The 18472-nt window shown below is 42.7% G+C and overlaps 1 protein-coding gene and 1 pseudogene across 1 annotated transcript in view; both read left to right on the top strand.

Moving 5' to 3' along the window:
- The first annotated feature begins 7273 nt into the window (after nt 1-7273).
- BTNL9 (butyrophilin like 9) overlaps nt 7274-18472 on the top strand; it is a 41421-nt gene continuing 30222 nt past the window's right edge. The window contains exons 1-4 of the mRNA XM_036240082.1: nt 7274-7407; nt 11482-11610; nt 14114-14461; nt 15762-16043. Of these exons, the coding sequence (XP_036095975.1) occupies nt 11523-11610; nt 14114-14461; nt 15762-16043 (718 nt within the window). The 5' untranslated portion in view covers nt 7274-7407; nt 11482-11522. The remainder of the gene's footprint in view (nt 7408-11481; nt 11611-14113; nt 14462-15761; nt 16044-18472) is intronic.
- LOC118615284 lies at nt 12640-13550 on the top strand (annotated as a pseudogene).

Here is an 18472-nt window from a genome sequence, read left to right as displayed (position 1 = left end):
ATTAGAAGACAGGGTAGAAAAAATAAACCAATCAGAAAACAAAAAAGAAAAAACAATTGAAAAACAGGAAGACAGCTTAAGAGAACTATGGGACAATTGGAAATGTAATAATATTTGCATCATAGGAGTCCCCGAAAAAGAAGAAAATGGGCAAGGGTTAGAGAATACATTTGAAGAAATAGTGACAGAAAACTTCCCTAATTTGGTGAAGGAAGAAGGCATTCAAGTTCAAGAAGCACAGAGAGCCGCAACTAAGAAGAACACAAACAGGCCCACACCAAGACACATAGCAATTAAAATGCCAAGAATTGAAGACAAAGAGAGAATCCTAAAGGCAGCAAAAGATAAGCAACAGGTTACATACAAAAGAACCCCCATAAGGCTCTCAGCTGACTTCTAAACAGAAGCACTATAGGACAGAAGGGAATGGCATGAGGTAATTAAGGCCATGAAAAACAAGGACCTGAATTCAAGACTACTCTATCCAGCATGGCTATCATTCAAAATAGAAAATGAAATAAAGAGCTTCTCAGACAAAACAAAACAAAACAAAACAAAGGCTAAGAGAATATAACAGCACCAAACGATCATGGCTACAAAGGTCAAAAGGACTGCTATAATTAGTAGAAGTAATAGGAAGAAAAATATAATCACACTAAACAAAAAAGGCAATAAATAAGTACATATCAATTATCACCTTAAATGTAAATGTACTGTATGCTCCGATAAAAAGACACAGAGTAGCTAAATGGATAAAAAAGCATGACTTATACATATATTGTTTACAAGAGACCCACCCCACAACAAAAGATTCACATAGGTTGAAAGTGAAGGGATGGAAAAAAGCCTTCCAAGCAAACAGAAAGGAAAAAAAACCTGGGGTAGCAATACTCATATCTAATATAATAGATTTCAAAATGAAGGCCAAACTAGAGACAAAGAAAGGCATGACATAATATTAAAAAGACCTATCCAACAGGAGGATATAACCTTGGTAAACATATATGCATCCAATATAAGAGCATCAAAATATATTTAAAATATTCTGGAGGACTTCAAAGGCGAAATTGACAGGAATACAATCAAAGCAGGGGACATCAGCACCCCACTGACATCACTGCATAGATCCTTTAGACAACAAATTAGCAAGGAAACATAAACTCTTAATGAAATACTAGACCAAATGGATTTAATAGATATCTACAGAGAATTACACTCCAAGCCTATAGAATTCACATTCGTCTCAAGTGCACATGGGACGTTCTCAAAGATGGATCATATGTTAGGTCACAAACTAAGTGCCTACAAGTTCAAGAAGATTAAAATCATACCAAGCATCCTCTCAGATCACAGTGGCATAAAACTAGAAATCACTTGCAACAAGAACATGCGAAGACATTTGAACACATGGAGGATAGCATGTTAGTAAACAATGAATGGATTACTGAGGAGATCAAAAAAGAAATTTAAAAAATCCTGGAAACCAAGAAAATGAACACACAACAACACAAAATCTATGGGATGCAGCGAAAGCAGTTCTGAGAGGGAAGTTCATAGCACTACAGGCCTACCTCAAGACACAAGAAAAATTTCTAATAGACTACCTAACCTCACAATGTAAAGAACTAGAGAGCAAACAAAAAGAAAACCCCAGAGCAAGTAGAAGGAAGGAACTAGTGAAGATCAGAGCAGAAATAAATGATGTAGTTACCAAAAAAAAAAAAAAAAATTCAAAAGATCAATGAAACAAACAGCAGGTTTTTTGAAAAGATAAACAAGATTGATGGACCCTTAACTAGACTCACCAAGAAACAAAGACAGAGAACCTAAATACACAATATTAGAAAAGAAAGAGAAGTAACAACTGACACCACAGAAATACAAAGGATTATTAACAACTACTATGAACAATTATATGGCAACAAATTCGATCATCTAAGCAAAATGGACAAATTTTTAGAAACACATAGTCTCCCAAACCTGGACCGGGATGAGACAGAAAACTTGAACAGACCAATAACAACTAAGAAAATTGAAGGGGTAATCAAGACTCTCCCAGCAAACAAAAGTCCAGGCCTGGATGGCTTCATGGGGGAGTTTCACAGAACATTCAAAAAAGAACTAACACCCATTCTCCTCAAACTATTTCAAAAAATTCAAGAAGAAGGAAGACTTCCAAACTTGTTTTATGAGGCCAGCATAATTCTAATTCCAAAACCAGAAAAAGACACTATAAAGAAAGAAAACTACAGCCCAATGTCCCTGATGAACATAGATGACAAAATACTAACAAATTGGATACAGCAAATAATCAAAAAAATTATTCACCATGACCAAGTGGGATTCATCCCAGGGATGCAAGGATGGTATAATATTTGCAAATCAATAAATGTGATTCACCACATAAACAAACTGAAAGATAAAAACCACATGATCATATCAATAGATGCTGCAAAAACATTTGACAAAATCCAGCACCCATTTCTGATAAAAATGCTCAGCAATGTGGGAATAAAGGGATTATATCTCAACATAATAAAGGCCATATATGAAAGACCTACAGCCAACATCATACTCAATGGGCAGAAACTAAAAGCATTTCCCTTAAGAACAGGAACAAGACAAGGATGCCCACTTTTGCCACTCTTATTTAACATAGTACTGGAAGTCTTAGCCACAGCAATCAAACATGAAGAAAAAATAAAAGGTATCCAAATTGGGAAGGAGGAAGTGATACTGTCTCTATTTGAAGATGACATGATATTGTACATAGAAAACACTACAGACTCCATCAAAAATCTACTAGACTTCATAAATGAATTTGGCAAAGTAGCAGGATACAAAATTTTAACAAGAAATCAATGGCATTCAATAAGAATCAATAAGTTCATGGACTGGAAGAATTAATATCATTAAAATGTCCATATTACTCAAAGCAATATATAGATTCAATTCAATCCCCATCAAAATACCAATGACATATTTCACAGAACTAGAACAAATACTTCAAAAGTTTATATGAGACCAAAAAAGACCTCGAATAGCCACAGTAATCTTGAAAAAGAAGGACAAAGTAGGTGAGATTACAATACCAAATATCAGGTTCTACTTCAAAGTTACTGTAATCAAAACAACTTGGTACTTGCACAAGAACAGGCAAAGAACCCAGAAGTGGACCCAAGACATTATGCTCAATTAATATTTGACAAAGGTGGCAGGAGCATACAGTGGAATAAAGACAGCCTCTTTAATAAATGGTGTTGGGAAAATTGGACTGCGACATGCAAAAAAAAATGAAGCTATACCACCAACTTACACCATACACAAGAATAAACTCTAAATAGATAAAAGACTTAAATGTGACCCATGAATACATAAAAATCTTAGAGAAAAAAAATGTAGGCAACAAAATTTTGAACATCATAAGCAGCAGAATTTTCACTGATACATCACCTCAGACAACAGAAACAAAGGAAAAAAATGAACACATGGGACTACATCGATTTCTTGTTTCTTTTGCACAGCAAAAGAAATAAGCATCAAAATGGAAAGAGAACCCACTGTATGGGAGAGCATAATTGCCAATGACACATCAGATAAGGGGTTACTTTTCAAAATATATAGGTGCTCATACAACTCAACAAAAGGAAGACAAAGAACCCAATGAAAAAATGGGCAGAGGAGCTAAATAGACACCTGTTTAAAAAGGACATACAAATGGCCAAGAGACATATAAAGAAATGCTCAACATTACTAATCATCAGAGAGATGCAAATTAACACAACAATGAGGTATCACCTCACACCTGTCAGAATGGCCGCCATCAACAAATTATCAAACAACAAGTGCTGGTGAGGATGTGGAGAAAAGGGGACTCTAGTACACTGCTGGTGGGAATGCAGACTGGTGCAGCCATTATGGAAAACACTATGGTGTTACCTCAAAAAATTAAAAATTGAATTTCCATTTGACCCAGTGATCCCACTTCTAGGAATATATCCTAAGAAACCTGAAACACCAATCAGAAAGAATATATGTATCCCCATGTTTGTAATAGCACTATTTACAATAGCTAAGATCTGGAAATAGCCCAAATGCCCATCTGTAGACAAATGGATAAAAAAGTGGTGGTACATATACACAATGGAGTACTATGCAGCTGTAAGAAAGAAAGATCTCGCCCTGGAAAGTTTGGCTCAGCAGTTGGAGCGTCGGCCTGCGGTACAGAGAGACCCGGGTTCGGTTCCCGCTAAGGGCACGTACCTCGGTTGCAGTTTGTCCCGGCCCTGGTTGGTCGTGCGGGTGGCAGCCACTCGATGTGTCCCTTCACATCGATGTTTCTCTCTCTCTCTTCCTCTCTCTCCCTCCTGCTCTATCTGAACAAAAAAATGGAAAAATGTCCTCGGTTGAGGATTAAAGAAAGAAAGAAAGAAAGAAAGAAAGAAAGATCTCTTATCATTTAAGACGACATGGAGGGACCTGAAAAGTATTATCCTAAGCAAAACAAGCCAAGCAGAGAAATACAAATATCATAATGGACATAACAGTTTGAGGAATAGGGTAGACCCAGACATGTGGAAGTAGGGTACAGACTGACAACCCTGAGAAGAGGGGGTGTTGGGGGGAGGGAAGAGATAAACACAAAACTTACATGCATGTATGCATAACTGATGGACATGGACAACAAAGCCGGGGACGGGCTTATCTGGTGGATAAGGAGGAAGGTGTCAATTGGGGGAAAAAGGAGAAACTTCTGTAAGAAAAATAAATTAATTTTAAAAAAAATAAAAGAATTGAAGTAACTCTCCACTCTTCCATGCTCATCTCTGTGCCCACAAGTTTATCTTAAGCTGCTCTAACTGCCCATTTCTTTTGCCAACTTTCCTTGGGAGGAGAGAAGGATTAAACTATGGCCAGTGTGGCTCAGTTGGTTGGAGCATCATCCCATACACTGGAAGGACATGGGTTCAATTACAGGTTAGGATACATACCTTTATCACTTCCCTAATCCCGCTCTTTGGTTACTGTAATGGGGTTGGTTCTCTATTCTCCAAGGCCTGGCGGGTGCATATAAAAGGCAACCAATCAATGTTCTCTCACATTGATGCCTCTCTCCCTCTCTCTCTTCCCTTTCTCTAAAAAATCAATAAGCATAAGCATTTCCTCAGGTGAGGATAAAAAATAATAAAGAAATAAAGAGAGAGAGAGAGAGAAAAGAAAGAAAGAAAGAAAGAAAGAAAGAAAGAAAGAAAGAAAGAAAGAAAGAAAGAAAGAGAAGGATTAGGTCATCTACATGTGTGTTTAGCATGACTTTTATTCCATCTCCTCTAGTGCCCCATATTGTGTGTGAGATGGCCTTTGTACTACTGTTGAATTCCCTCAAATGACCTCATTATGAGGGCTGATGGACACCAAAAAGAATCTGCTTAGTCTGCTGGTGTGGCTCAGTTGTTGAGCACTGACCCATGCACTAGGAGGTCGCTGGTTCGATTCCGGGTCAGGGCACATGCCCAGGTTGTGGGCCAAATCCCCAGTGGGGGGCATGCAGGAGGTGGCCAGTCAATGTTCTCTGTTATGAATGTTTCTATCTCTCTCTCCCTCTTCCTTTCTCTCTCTCTAAAACTAATAAAGAAAAAATTTTTTTAAAAAGAATCTGCCTAAATGACCCATTGAAGAAGCTGTAATGGGGTTGGTTCTCTACTCTCCAAGGGCAGGTGAGGGTTCTTCCCTTCCCTTAGAGCTCTCTGGTAGTTTAACCATTGTTCTTTTTGCCTTCATTATTTTTGGCTACATGACTTTATGCATTTCCTGAGGCCTTAGAATGGAGGTGCCCTGACATGCAGGTGCTGGCAGGTGGAGTCTCTCCCACATCTTAGCAGGACCGTGTCTGGGACCACAGAAGTGGACTCTGCCTGCTACCTTTGCATTCTTACTATGGTAGTCTCACCTGTCTCCAGGTATCATGGAAGACCCCAGGAGAAGGGCAATGAAAAGCCTGGATTAACATTTCCAAATAGCTCCTCCATACAGCTGCCATTTTTCTTCTCCAGCCTGAATTACTTCAGGTTCTTCAAATGTTCAAAGGGCTCTTGGTTGCTCATAGAACAACATTCTTCTCCCTGTGTGGCATGAAAAGACCTTGGACATTTGGTCTCATCTATTCTTGTCCAGCCTTCCCTTCCACAGGCCATTTTCATAAACTCTCCCAACAGGCCCATAACCTTTTTCTACCACACATATGGCTAACCCTCTCCCTCCACTCAAAATTGCCATCTCCCTCTTTGTGCCTTTATCACTTCCCTAATCCCGCTCTTTGGTTACTGTCCATTTAAAATTTAATCTGTTCCTCAACCCTTCTGTGTCTTCCAGCTCCAGGGACCTGCATCCACCACTTGAGCTTACCACTCAGCCCCTTGTGCTGTTCTAGCACATCTTTATGCATGCATAAACCCAGGATGCATACACCAGCTGCTTGGACATAAAGGGTTACCTACTTCACCTGTTTACCCAGAGCCTTGCATCTGCATAAGTCCTCCCCAAAACAGCAGGCATTTCTAGGAGTCCCTGGGGCTGTGTATCCTACAGGTGCTAGACTGTCATTTGCCAGTGCTCTGACCTAGGAAGAATGTCAGTATGGGTTGCAGCCAGGTGGCTGAAACCTTGCTACACTGTGCTTGTGTCTCACGAATACCAAAGTTGTACAGTAGCTTATGGCACAAAAGGGTGGAGTAGGGTAATGGCTACTTCTTTTTTGAGCTCTACTGCATTATCAAAATTCCAAATTTATGTACCACTTTATTTCCAAGTTGTATATGACCAGATTTTACAGTTTTACTTATGGCAATGACCCCAGTCTATCTAATGCCGTAGCCCTACAGAAAACGGTAGAGTTGATTAAGAGTTGGGTACCAGATCCTTCCTAACCCTCAGTTACTGATATTTCAGTCCATTCTGCATGTTTTTCTGTGATGCTGAGGAGTGAGGGGCTAACTAGAAATGGCCAACCTGCCTCCCTGGAGCCCCAAATCTCAGTCAGCCGGCTGAGCACGCCCCCAACCCTGCTTCTCTGAGCATCAGCAGTTTGCAGTCTCTACAAAACTCCCAGATACCTTTCCCCTATTTTTAAATGGAGAGACATTTTCTGTGGAAATTCAATTCATGATTTGCCTCAGAGACAGGATGTGACAGGGACTTCCTCCTTTTGTGTATCTTTCTTGTTTTTTCATAGCAAAGGGCAGAGAAAACAGCATGTGTCTTAAGGTGGAAGGTCGTTGGGTAATTCTGTCACACATGAACTGGCTTCCTCAACTGGGACCAAGACTCTTTACAACAAACATCTCCTTTGCACCAGAGTTGGGATTGACAGGACTCTTCTGCCATTTCGGACCCTTTGCTGGAACCTGCCAGGTACATGGCTCATTCTCAATGCCTGTCTAATCCTCCACCTTTCAGAAATGAGAATCAGATAATGATGGCTTTTGGAAAGAGCCTAGATGAGTTGGCTCCATCTTACCAGTGGAGCCTGGCTGCAGGGTGGGGTGTTTGGAGGGTGGCCATGGAGAGATGCCCTGTCAGGCAGTTACCTGTGGAGGCAAGAATCTGACCTGTCTCATTTTTCCTCCAGCCTCACTGAGTGTTGCTTTTTGGGGAGGTTTATCTCCTTTGGAGACTTGGGGTAGAAACTCTTGGGGCCTACTGAAATCAAACCAAAGCAAGCTAGTGAGCATAGATCTGATTGACAGCTTGTGGAGGGCCAAGGTGCAAGAGTGACAAAACCCTACTCCTGGGGCTTACAGCTTAGGACACTGGGAATGGGAGAAGGGCAAAGCACACTGCTGCTACATAGCCCAGGCTCTTGAAAGTAACAAAAGCAAAGAATAACCCTTAAAGAGATACACAAGAGCTGAGAGACTGGCAATCATGAGATCATCAGGTGTTCCTTAGCAACTAGAGATGCAGGAGGAGGAAACTGGAATGGGGTTAGAGTGGGGCTGCGAAGAAAATGAGAAGGAAAGAAATGAGGAGAAAAATGGGCTTCCCTTGGGTGTAGGGTGTGGCATTTCTTTAGCACCAGTTGTGTACAAGCCTTATTCCTCCCTGTGTCTTCAGGAGGAAACATTCCAGAGGCTCCCTGAAGAATAGGGAGAATGTACCCACCAGTAAAACTTAGCTCCTGCCTGAGACCCCCCTTTCTGTCCATCCTCCTCCTCACTGGCTCCTCCATCTTCTCCAAATATTCAATGCATCCAGATACTCACCTTTCCCCTAGCAAAACCTCCTCACTGGAACCAGAAGAAATTCATTTACACTGTGATGTAAATAGCTGAGATGGGAAAGTGTTCCCCTTACAGGGTACTTGTGTTTCCAGGGAGGAACAAACCCTTTATACCACAGAGGTCAGAATGGATGAGCTTCAGTTAGCAGGTGGGGAAAGGGTGACTTTGGTGGTTACCATAGGGCATTCAGCCCCCCTGAAGTCCCTTCAGGAAACTGCCAGATGTCTCCCTAAGATTAAAGGCTTTCAAGGCATGTCTCTGTGTGCTGGGAGCAACAAGGCCACAGGGCATGTGCCTTCTGTTTGAGAAGATGCTGCTCATAGGCTCTAAGGAAGACTCCAGCTTTGAGTGGGGTTTTAGATTTTTTTTATTCATTTGTTGGTTTGTTGGTTGATCCATTGGTCTTGGGGCTGACACCTGAGGATTCAAGCCTCTTCTTCAGTGCACAAGAGATGCTGTCAGGGCAAGTGCTATGGTCAGGTGGTCCCTAGCAGGGAACATGATGGTCTGGGGACAGGAGACTAAGGGTATACCCAGTCCTGACACATGGCACAGCTGATGAAAAATTTATATTCAGAGGAGTGCAAAGCTTGGAGTGAACCCCCACTCCACCACCACCTAGCTGTGTACAGGCTGATCACCTAGCCTCTTTGTGCCTCAGTTTTCTTGTCTGTGGCTATAATAATCTTAATACTTTGATATAGATAACTGATTGGTAGATACTAAGCTCTCAATCTGTGCTAATTTTTTATTACTGTGTGTGTGTGTGTGTGTGTGTGTGTGTGTGTGTGTGTGTGACCCTCTCCTCCTATAGCCTCAATGACAGAAATCATATGGGTGAATCAAAACAGACAACTGCAGTCTTGCAGTAATTTCAGGGTCTGGGACACACTGACTGCCCAAACATCTGGAGGTTGCAGCCTCCCCTGCCCAGGAATATCAGGGCATGTGCTCCTCCAATGAGGCACATCCTCTCCCAGCTGTGGGCCTAATGAGCCATGGCTGCCATGGGGTGGACTCAAGTTAACAACTAACACAGAACTTGACTAATTTTCAGAACCTGGCCAATCCAAATGGATCTGTAAGATGTCCTGGGCCCCTCTTGTTTCAAAGACATTGGCTGGTGCTGATTGGCCCTCATGCTTTTGCTCTCCTGAGGCTCTATGTAAGAGTCTAGAAGAAAAGACTGAGGCCCAAAAGAGAAGAGAAGGGAACAGGCAGAGGGAGAGAAAACACACTCCCTATTCTGGGATTCTTCACTGCTGGTTTCCAGGCCAGACACCTACATGTTCCTGACATCAGCCAAAAGGGTGAGAGGCTGGACTGTCTGGCCAGAGCCTAGACCCTGGCCCAAGGCCTCTGTTCTGCTGGTTATTGTGTGAATAGTCATTCCAATAGCTGCTGGCTACTAAAACAGCCAGGACCCCTTCAGAAGGGACTCTGACTTCCTCCCTCCCAGAGGCCCCTACTGAAGCATAAGTCAAGCCAGTCTAACTTGCCTCCCCTTCTACCTTCTCATCTGCATGTGAGCTCTAGGAGGGCAGGGTCCACTTGCCTCACAGGCTATCACCTCCCACCCACACTGTGTTTTTATCAACCTAGGTCCTTTCAGCTCAGGGATCACCTGGGGAGTCTACCCTCTCCCATTAAGTCACTCACACACCTCCTCTGGCCCCTCTTCTGCTGAATGACCTAGAACTTTTCAAGTCCTTTATCTAAACCCTGCCAATGGACAGAGCAGTTGTGGCTCTGCAGCCACAGGACTCCAGGAGCATGTGCCATTTCACAGGTCTGTGTGAAAAGGAAAACCAAATACTGGAAGGTGGCAGAAGGAGGGAGAAGGGAGGCTGAGGATGATGAGAGTAGAAACTTCACGGGGTTCACCCTCCCCTTGGAGTGCTATGATGGAGTGAAAGGAGAGGAATGCAGGTTCTGGAAGTAGATAGATAGTGGAGAGTGGTTGTTTGGATGGTGGATACAGAGGGAGGAGGTACTGAGTTTTAGTTAAAGCACCCAGCCAATCCATAAGAGGCTTAATGTCTCTCTGAGTTGGCATTGGTTTCTTCCATTGCTCAAGCAAAGAAATTGAGGTTCTGCTAGTTACAGAATCTGTCTAAAGTTCTACAACTAAGCAGAAGACAAATGTGAAGAGGGTCGTATATCTCCCAAGATGCATCGGCGGCCCACACTCACTGGTTATAAGACTGCGAGACATTTCTCAAGTCCCAAGGGGGTGTCAGGAGTAAGATGGAAAGCCCTTGCCTGTATTGGGGCTGGGTTTCCAGGACTAAAGATGGGAGAATAGCTAAATGGAATCACATCATCACTGTGGCTTCAAAGATACTATAGACTCAGGGACAGTCACCAGCTAACCTTCTGGAAGCTACATCTGAGATTCTAGGACTGGAGGGAGGTATCCCAGATGTGTTTTGAAGTTGGCTAGCAGGCGCCAGGCATATATGTCATTTCTGAAAGATTAGAACTCTGTGTTTGTTCATTTGTTTTGTGGGACTGGATGTTCTAGGCTGGTAACAAGGTTGTTCAGGGAGAGTGAAAATACATGTGAGAGTTTTTATAGACTTTCCTTTGTGGAAAGTCAGTATATCCTAGCTGAGCTCCAGTACATTGTGTGTCTCTATTTCTGGCTCTAAAACAATGTGAACCTCAGAAGCTGCTTCCTCTGGAACTCTTTGGCCCTGACCCCATGCGACTTTGTGAGTCTGAGCAAGGCCAGTGATGCCATTAGCAGTGCTGCCTGGTAAAATTAGAAGCAGCTCTCACATCTGGCTATTGTTTAAAAGAAGCCAGGCACTGGCATTGTTAAGAATGAGATAAAAGAGCCCTGACCAGTTTGGCTCAGCGGTTAGAGCGTCGACCTGCGGTCCTGAGAGACCCAGGTTCGGTTCCCGCTAAGGGCGCGTACCTCGGCTGCAGTTTGTCCCCGGCCCTGGTTGGTCGTTGCGGGTGGCAGCCACTCGATGTGTCCCTTCACGTCGATGTTTCTCTCTCTCTCTCTCTCTCTTCCTCTCTCTCCCTCCCACTCTGTCTGTGCAAAAAAATGGAAAAATGTCCTCGGATGAGGATTAAAAAAAAAAAAAAAAAAAGAATGAGATAAAAGATAATTGAGGCACTGATAGAACTCTGGCCTGATGGGCTGGTTTCCATCTCTCCTGTGTCACCCCAGCATTTCTTTGTCCCCCTGCAGGTGGCCCCACTGCTGAGGAGATTGTAGATTTCCCATTCTCCATGGACTTTCAGCGAGTATCTCAGCCCAGCAGTCTCTTCTTCCTCATCCACTTTCTCCTCTTCTTCCAGCCTGGGGAGTCAAACTCAGGTAGGGTACTTGATCTGCCGCCCAGCCAGCCAGGAAGTGAGCATATCAACTTCTGCCTACTCCTTAGGTACTCCCAAGGCTGAGATTTTGTAGCCATGTGAGGTGCTAGTATTTAAGTAGACTTCTACCCCATTGGTTAAAGAGCCACTGACCCCAAGCTCCATCCAGCCCCACAGAGCTCTTCCACCATCTCTCCAGCCACCCAGCATATTCCTACACACTCCCCATGACCGCAGAGCTTGCAAGCATGGTGAGGGCGGAACAAGAGAGTGCCAAGAAACTCTTACTGGTCTGTGCTTGGGCTGAACCAGTTGGAAAATATTTTTAAATCTATCTGCCCAGCTGTGTGTGATCAGTGTGCAAAAGAAATGTACCCAAAGATTTAGGAGTCCAGCTAATAGAGTCATTTGCCCCCCCCCCCAAATCAAAAAGAGCTCTAGACAGGAGGAATTATTTGGGCAGAGCCTTGTAGAATACATATTACCCAGAAAAATGGCAGATGGAGAGTAAACTAAGGTAGGGTGCACCCAGAGAAAGGGCCAGATATCAGGTGTGGGGGAGAAAAGCTGGGGAAGGAAGCTAATTAGAAGGGTGTAGAGATTTCACCCAGTGACAACAAGGGAGTCTCAAATGCAGTTAACAAATAAGACACCACCATTTTGCTCCACCAGCAAAATGAAAGGTGGGAGGGATCTATGAAGGGAGAGTTTGGGGGTAAGGTTTTAGTTAAGCTTCAGATAAACCTAGGTTTTAGTTTATCTTCAAAGGAAGGAAAGCAGGTGCACAGAAGGCAGAGAGAAGAATGAGGCAGGGTGGGTGGCAGGAAATGTCTGTACAAAAGACTGCAGCAAGAATAGCAACTCATGGAAATTGCAGAAACTAGAGGGAGCAGATGGTGACACCATGAAAGAGAATGATCAAATGAAAGGTCCTGGTGAATAGAAATCTCCAAGGCAGAACTCTTTGCTCCTCCTGTTCATCACACAGCCTTGTCTTCCTGCACAGTGCCAGCTGCAACTCCGAGACATGATGGTGAAGGTCAGAGTGAAAAAATTTGGCCAGATTGGGCGCCTGGTCACCAGGGCTGCTTTTAACTCTGGCACAGTAGATATTGTCACCATCAATGACCCCTTCATTGACCCCAACTACATGGTCTACATGTTTCAGTATGATTCTAATCATGGCAAGTTCAAAGTCACAGTCAAGGCTGAGAATAGGAAGCTTGTCATCAATGGAAAGTCAATCTCCATCTTCTAGGAGCAAGATCCCACCAACATCAAATGGGGTGATGCTAGTGCAGAATATGTTGTGGAGTCCACTGGTGTCTTCTCTACCTTGAGGAAGGCTGAGGCTCATTTGAAGGGTGGAGCCAAGAAGGTCATCATCTCTGCCCCTTCTGCAGATGCCTTCATGTTTGTGATGGATGTGAACCATGACAAGTATAACTCCCTCAAGATTGTCAGTAATGCCTCATGTACCACCAACAACTCCACACCACTCCCCCAGCCAAGGTCATCAACTTTGGCATCATGGAGGGACTCCTGACCACAATCCAGAAGACCATGGATGGCCCCTCTTGGGAGTGTGGCATGATGGCCAAACTGCTGCCCAGAACATCATCCCCACTTCTACTGGCACTGCCAAGGCTGTGGGCAAGGTCATCTCTGAGTTCAGTGGGAAGCTCACTGGCATGGCCCATTCATGTCCCCACCCACTATGTGTCAGTTGTGGATCTGACCTGCTGCCTGGAGAAAGCTGCCAAATACAAGGACATCAAGAAGGTAGTGAAGCAGGCATCAGAGGGCCACCTCAAGGAAGTCCAGGGCTATACTGAGGACCAGGTTGTCTTCTGCAATTTTATTAGTGACACCTACTCCTCCACTTTTGATTCTTGGGCTGGCATTGCCCTCAATAACCACTTTGTCAAGCTCATTTCCTGATCTGAAAATTAGTTGGCTACAGCAAGAGGGTGAGAAGAAGAGAGGCCCTCAGCTGTTGGGGAGTCCTTGCCCAAAACTGATCCCTCAACACACTGAGAATCTCCTGATCTCCACAGTTTCTATCTCTAAAGCCCTGAATAAGGGGAGAGGTTTACAGACCCCACCTTGTCATGCACTATCAATACTGTACCCCCAAAAGTCTTCAAGGCAGAATTTGACATTTAGATAAAAAATAAAAAACAAACAAGGAGGCTCATAGATTATTTTAATACCCTTTGTTGTTACAGAAGCTGTATACATGTATATTATAAAAAATAGAAAATCAGACAAAGCAAAAAAAGAAGAAAGAAAGAAAGAAAATAAAACATCTATTCCCATTATGCAGAAATTTCCAATTCACTTTTTTCATGAAAATTACTTGTTTAAGAAACCTGACAGGCTGTCCTGTAAAGTGTCTCACCTTCCTCATTAGAATGGTTTACTGTAGATTTCTGAGCTGCAAAGGGGCTTGATAAAACCTCACATTTGAGGAGAGCTGTTTTTGTTCTGGCTTCTCATCATAGAGGAGGTCAAGGTGATTGGCCCTGGGGAATCCATCCTGGCAAACGTCGGGGAAGAGGTGGAGTTCCTGTGCCACTTGTTCCCATACCAAGACGCAGAGCACATGGAGATTCGATGGTTCCGGAGCCAGGTCTCTGACGTGGTGTACCTGTACCAGGAGCGGCAGGAGGTCCACGAGCGGCAGATGGCGCAGTTCCAGAACAGGACCAAATTCATCAAGGACGAGATCGCGAATGGCACTGTGATCCTGCAACTCCATCGCGTGGTCCCCGCAGACCAGGGACGTTATGGGTGCCGCTTCCTCTCCAAGGACTTCTCTGGGGAAGCTGTCTGGGAGCTGGAGGTAACAGGTGGGTGAACTATCAAGGCTCCAGCAGGGGATATGTAGGAAAGTGTCCATTTGGACAGAGCTGCTTGCTGAAAAGTAGATAAGGAAGCACCAAGAACAGGGGAATGAATGGCTCTATTTTTTTAAAAAATTAGAAAATGAACAACAACAACAAAAATTGTTCATGAGAAAAGATACACAACTAGCCCTTAAATATATGGGAAAATGGCCACTTTCATTAATAATGAGAGAAAGGCAAATTAAAGTCTCACCGACATGAGACTGGCATAATTTTAAAAACTCAACCACACACTCTTGGAGCTGTGGGAAAGAAGGCCCTCTGCTTTGCACCATGTTGACAAAGTTCCAAGTTACAAAGCTCCAGTGCCTGGAAATTTGGCAATGCAGTAACAGGATTATCTGTGTGCCTACCTTTTGAACCCCAATCTCACCTCTAGGAGTTTAGCCTGAAGATACACCTTCTACAGCTAATATGAAAAGGCATATGTATAATTTTAATCTTTGTAGCATTATTTGCAATTGCAAATTAGTGAAAAGAACCTAAATGAGCAAGCATAAATGCTGAGCATAGCCCATCACATATGAAGTAATCCTATACTACACAGCTAAAAACATGAGGAGTAGCTCTATGAACTGGTATGCAGTGATTTCTAGGTTGTTGTTAGGACAAAATAAAAGCAAGATGCCTAAAACATTCTATAATATGTAAACTTTTGTGTAAGAAAGAAGAAACACTGCACAAAAGAAACACAGGGAGAATAAACTAGAAACTAATGAAATTAATTACCTAGGGGAGAGAGTTCAATAGGACAAAAAGGATGGAGAAAGGTCTGGGGCTTTCCTGACATACATTTTCTATAAGTATTGGCATTTAAACCATATTAATGTTTTGCATATTTAAAACATAAAGGATAGGACCATAAAAGAGTACATATATCACAGGTACTTGATCTCTGGTGGGATTCAGGAGAGAGAGAAGACAATCTGTTGAAATTTGGGAAGGAATTATTTTTCATTCTCAGGGACTGTCCCTTGCATAATATGACTAAATGTCAGCAGCCCTTTTGAGTAAAATGGCCCCCCTCCATATTTCCAAATGTTCTTCAGGGGTAGTACTCTGCCTACATGCCACCACTGATTCAGACTGTCATTTACAATCCATAGGGGGAGGCTTATGAGCCCAGAATTGTGTGAAGAGCATTTACAGGTAGTGATGCCTTATGGTGACTGCAAATGATAAGCTTCACCCACAACTTCTGAGAAGGAACCTAATTTTTTCCCACTCCTCCTGCCTCTCCTAGCAATGGGGTCAGACCCTCACATCTCCCTTGAAGGCTTCAAAAAAGGGGGCATTCAGCTCAGGTGCATCTCCAGTGGCTGGTACCCCAAGCCCCAGGCTCAGTGGAGAGACCATCGGGGACGATGCCTGCCTCCAGAGTTTGAAGCCATCATCCAGGATGCCCAGGGCCTGTTCAGTCTGGAAACATCTGTGGTCGTCCAAGGAGGGGCCCACAGCAACGTGTCCTGCTCCATCCAGAACCCCCTTCTGTTCCAAAAGAAAGAGTTTGTGGTCCAAATAGCAGGTCAGTGGGTGCTGGCTCACCTTTATCTTCCTAATCATCACATCCTCCATGTCCATCATCCCAAAATCCATGTATAAGGTCACAATGCTATGGTATTCATTGGTTGATTCTTGTTTGTGCCCTGACCAGGCGTTGAACCCACAACCTTGGCATATTGGGATGATACCAACTGAGTTACCCAGCCAAGGCTATGTTAGCTAATTGTCTTTATCCAAAGGAAAGATAAAACATTTTATATCTTTATGATAAGAATGTCGTTACATCTTGGAGCTAGGTGCCTTAGTTAAACTCCCAGGACACAGAGGTAGAGGTGCTTCCTCATGGATGGCTCTGAGCTCCTGAAGAGAAACATTCTTGGGTTGTAAAGCTGGCAAGAGGCATATTTAGCATTCAAAAGGATTTGTATACATCTTAAAAAAAAATAGAGAAAAGGTTTACAAGTTTGCCAAAGGAAATGGTCTGGGAAAGGGGAAGTCTCTTTCCTTTTTTATACCAGGGGAATTCCTTTTTTTTCTTTTTAGATTTGTGTTCATAGAGGGTATAAGCCACATGGATATCTGTTAGGGGGGCATTCAAGTAGAGGGAATAGCAAATGCAAAGGTCCTGAGATGGGAATGTGTAGCTATTGGAGGAGCAGAAGGAGGTGGGAAAAGAGGGAACAGGGATAAGATCAAGAGTAGTTGGTCAGGGTGGCATCAGACCCCGAGTCTTTGCTCTCAGCTCTTCTCTCAGCTCTTCTAGCTAACATAGCCTTGAAGGAACAATCTGTGTGGCCCAATAATTTTGTACCAGAAAATAAAAATGCAGTGTTAGAGAATTAAAAACAAAAGAACACATTGTACTAAGTGAAATGTCAGACACTAGTGGACAAATATTGTAGGATTCCACTTTTATAAGGTACCTAGAATAGTCAATTCATAGGAATAGGAGTTAGTTTTTAATGGGGACAGATTTTAGTTTGGGAAGATGAAAAAAGTTCTGGTGGTTGCACAACAATGTGAACCACTTAATACCACTGAACTGTAAGCTTAAAAATGGTTAAGATAGCACATTTTTAAAATTAATTTATTTTTGTTGCAGATGTTTTTTCTTTTCCCCCCATTGACAATCTCCTCCCAATTCCACTTCCCAGCATTCTTGTCTATGTTCATTGGTTATGCATACATGCATATAAGTTCTTTGGTTTATCTCTTCCCTTCCCTCTCCCATCCCCCTGTTCTGAAGTTTGTCAGTCTGTGCCCTACTTCTATGTCTCTGGGTCTATTTTGTTCATCAGCTTATTTTGTTCATTATATTCCACAAATAAGTGAGATCATGTAGTATTTTTCTTTCTCTGATTGGCTTATTTCACTTAGCATAATATTCTCCAGGTCCCTCCATATTTTCTCAAAGGATAAGAGAGATTTCTTTCTTACAGCTGTTTAGTATTCCATTGTATATATGTACCACAGCTTTTTTACCTAGTTATCTACTGATGGCCATTTAAGCTTTTCTAGATCTTAGCAATTGTAAATAGGGCTGCTATGAACATAGGGGTATATATAGTCTTTTTGATTGGAGTTTCAGGCTTCTCAGGATATATTCTTAGAAGTGGGATCACTGGGTCAAATAGCGGATCAATTTTTAATTTTTTGAGGAAACACCATAGTGTTTTCCATAGTGGCTGCACCAGTCTGCATTCCCACCAGCAGTGTCCTAGAGTCCCCTTTTCTCCACACCCTTGTCAGCACTTGTGTGCTGATTTGTTAATGGCAGCCATTCTTACAGGTGTGAGATGATACTTGATAGTCATTTTAATTTCCATCTATCTGATGGTTAGTGACATTGAACATTTTTCATATCTCTTGACCATTTGTATGTCCTGTTTGGAGATGTGTCTGTTTAGATCCTCTGCCCATTTTTGAATCGGATTGTTTGTCTTCCTTTTGTTGAGTTGTATGAGCACTCTATATATTTTGGAGATTAACCCCTTATCTGATGTCTCATTGCCAGTTGTGCTCTCCCATATAGTGGGTTCCCTTTCCATTTTGATGGTTGTTTCTTTTGCTGTGCAGAAGCTTTTTAGTTTGACGTAGTACCATGTGTTCTTTTTTCCTTTGTTTCTCTTGCCTTAGGCATTGTATCAGTGAAAAATCTGCTGCATATAATGTCTGAAATGTTGTTGCCTACATTTTCTTCTAGGATTTTTATGTATTCATGTGTCACATTTAAGTTTTTTATTCATTTTGAGTTTATTCTTGTGTATGGTGTAAGTTGGTGGTATAGCTTCATTTTTTTGGATGTAGCAGTCCAATTTTCCCAACACCATTTATTAAAGAGGCTGTTTTTACTTTGTAGTATGCTTTGCCACCTTATTCAAATATTAATTGAGCATAATGTCTTGGGTCCACTTCTGGGTTCTCTATTCTGTTTCACTGATCTATATGCCT

Source organism: Molossus molossus, unplaced genomic scaffold (genome assembly GCF_014108415.1).
Source record: "Molossus molossus isolate mMolMol1 unplaced genomic scaffold, mMolMol1.p scaffold_m16_p_4, whole genome shotgun sequence".
Classification (NCBI taxonomy): domain Eukaryota; kingdom Metazoa; phylum Chordata; class Mammalia; order Chiroptera; family Molossidae; genus Molossus; species Molossus molossus.
This window is presented reverse-complemented; position numbering and strand designations above follow the sequence as displayed.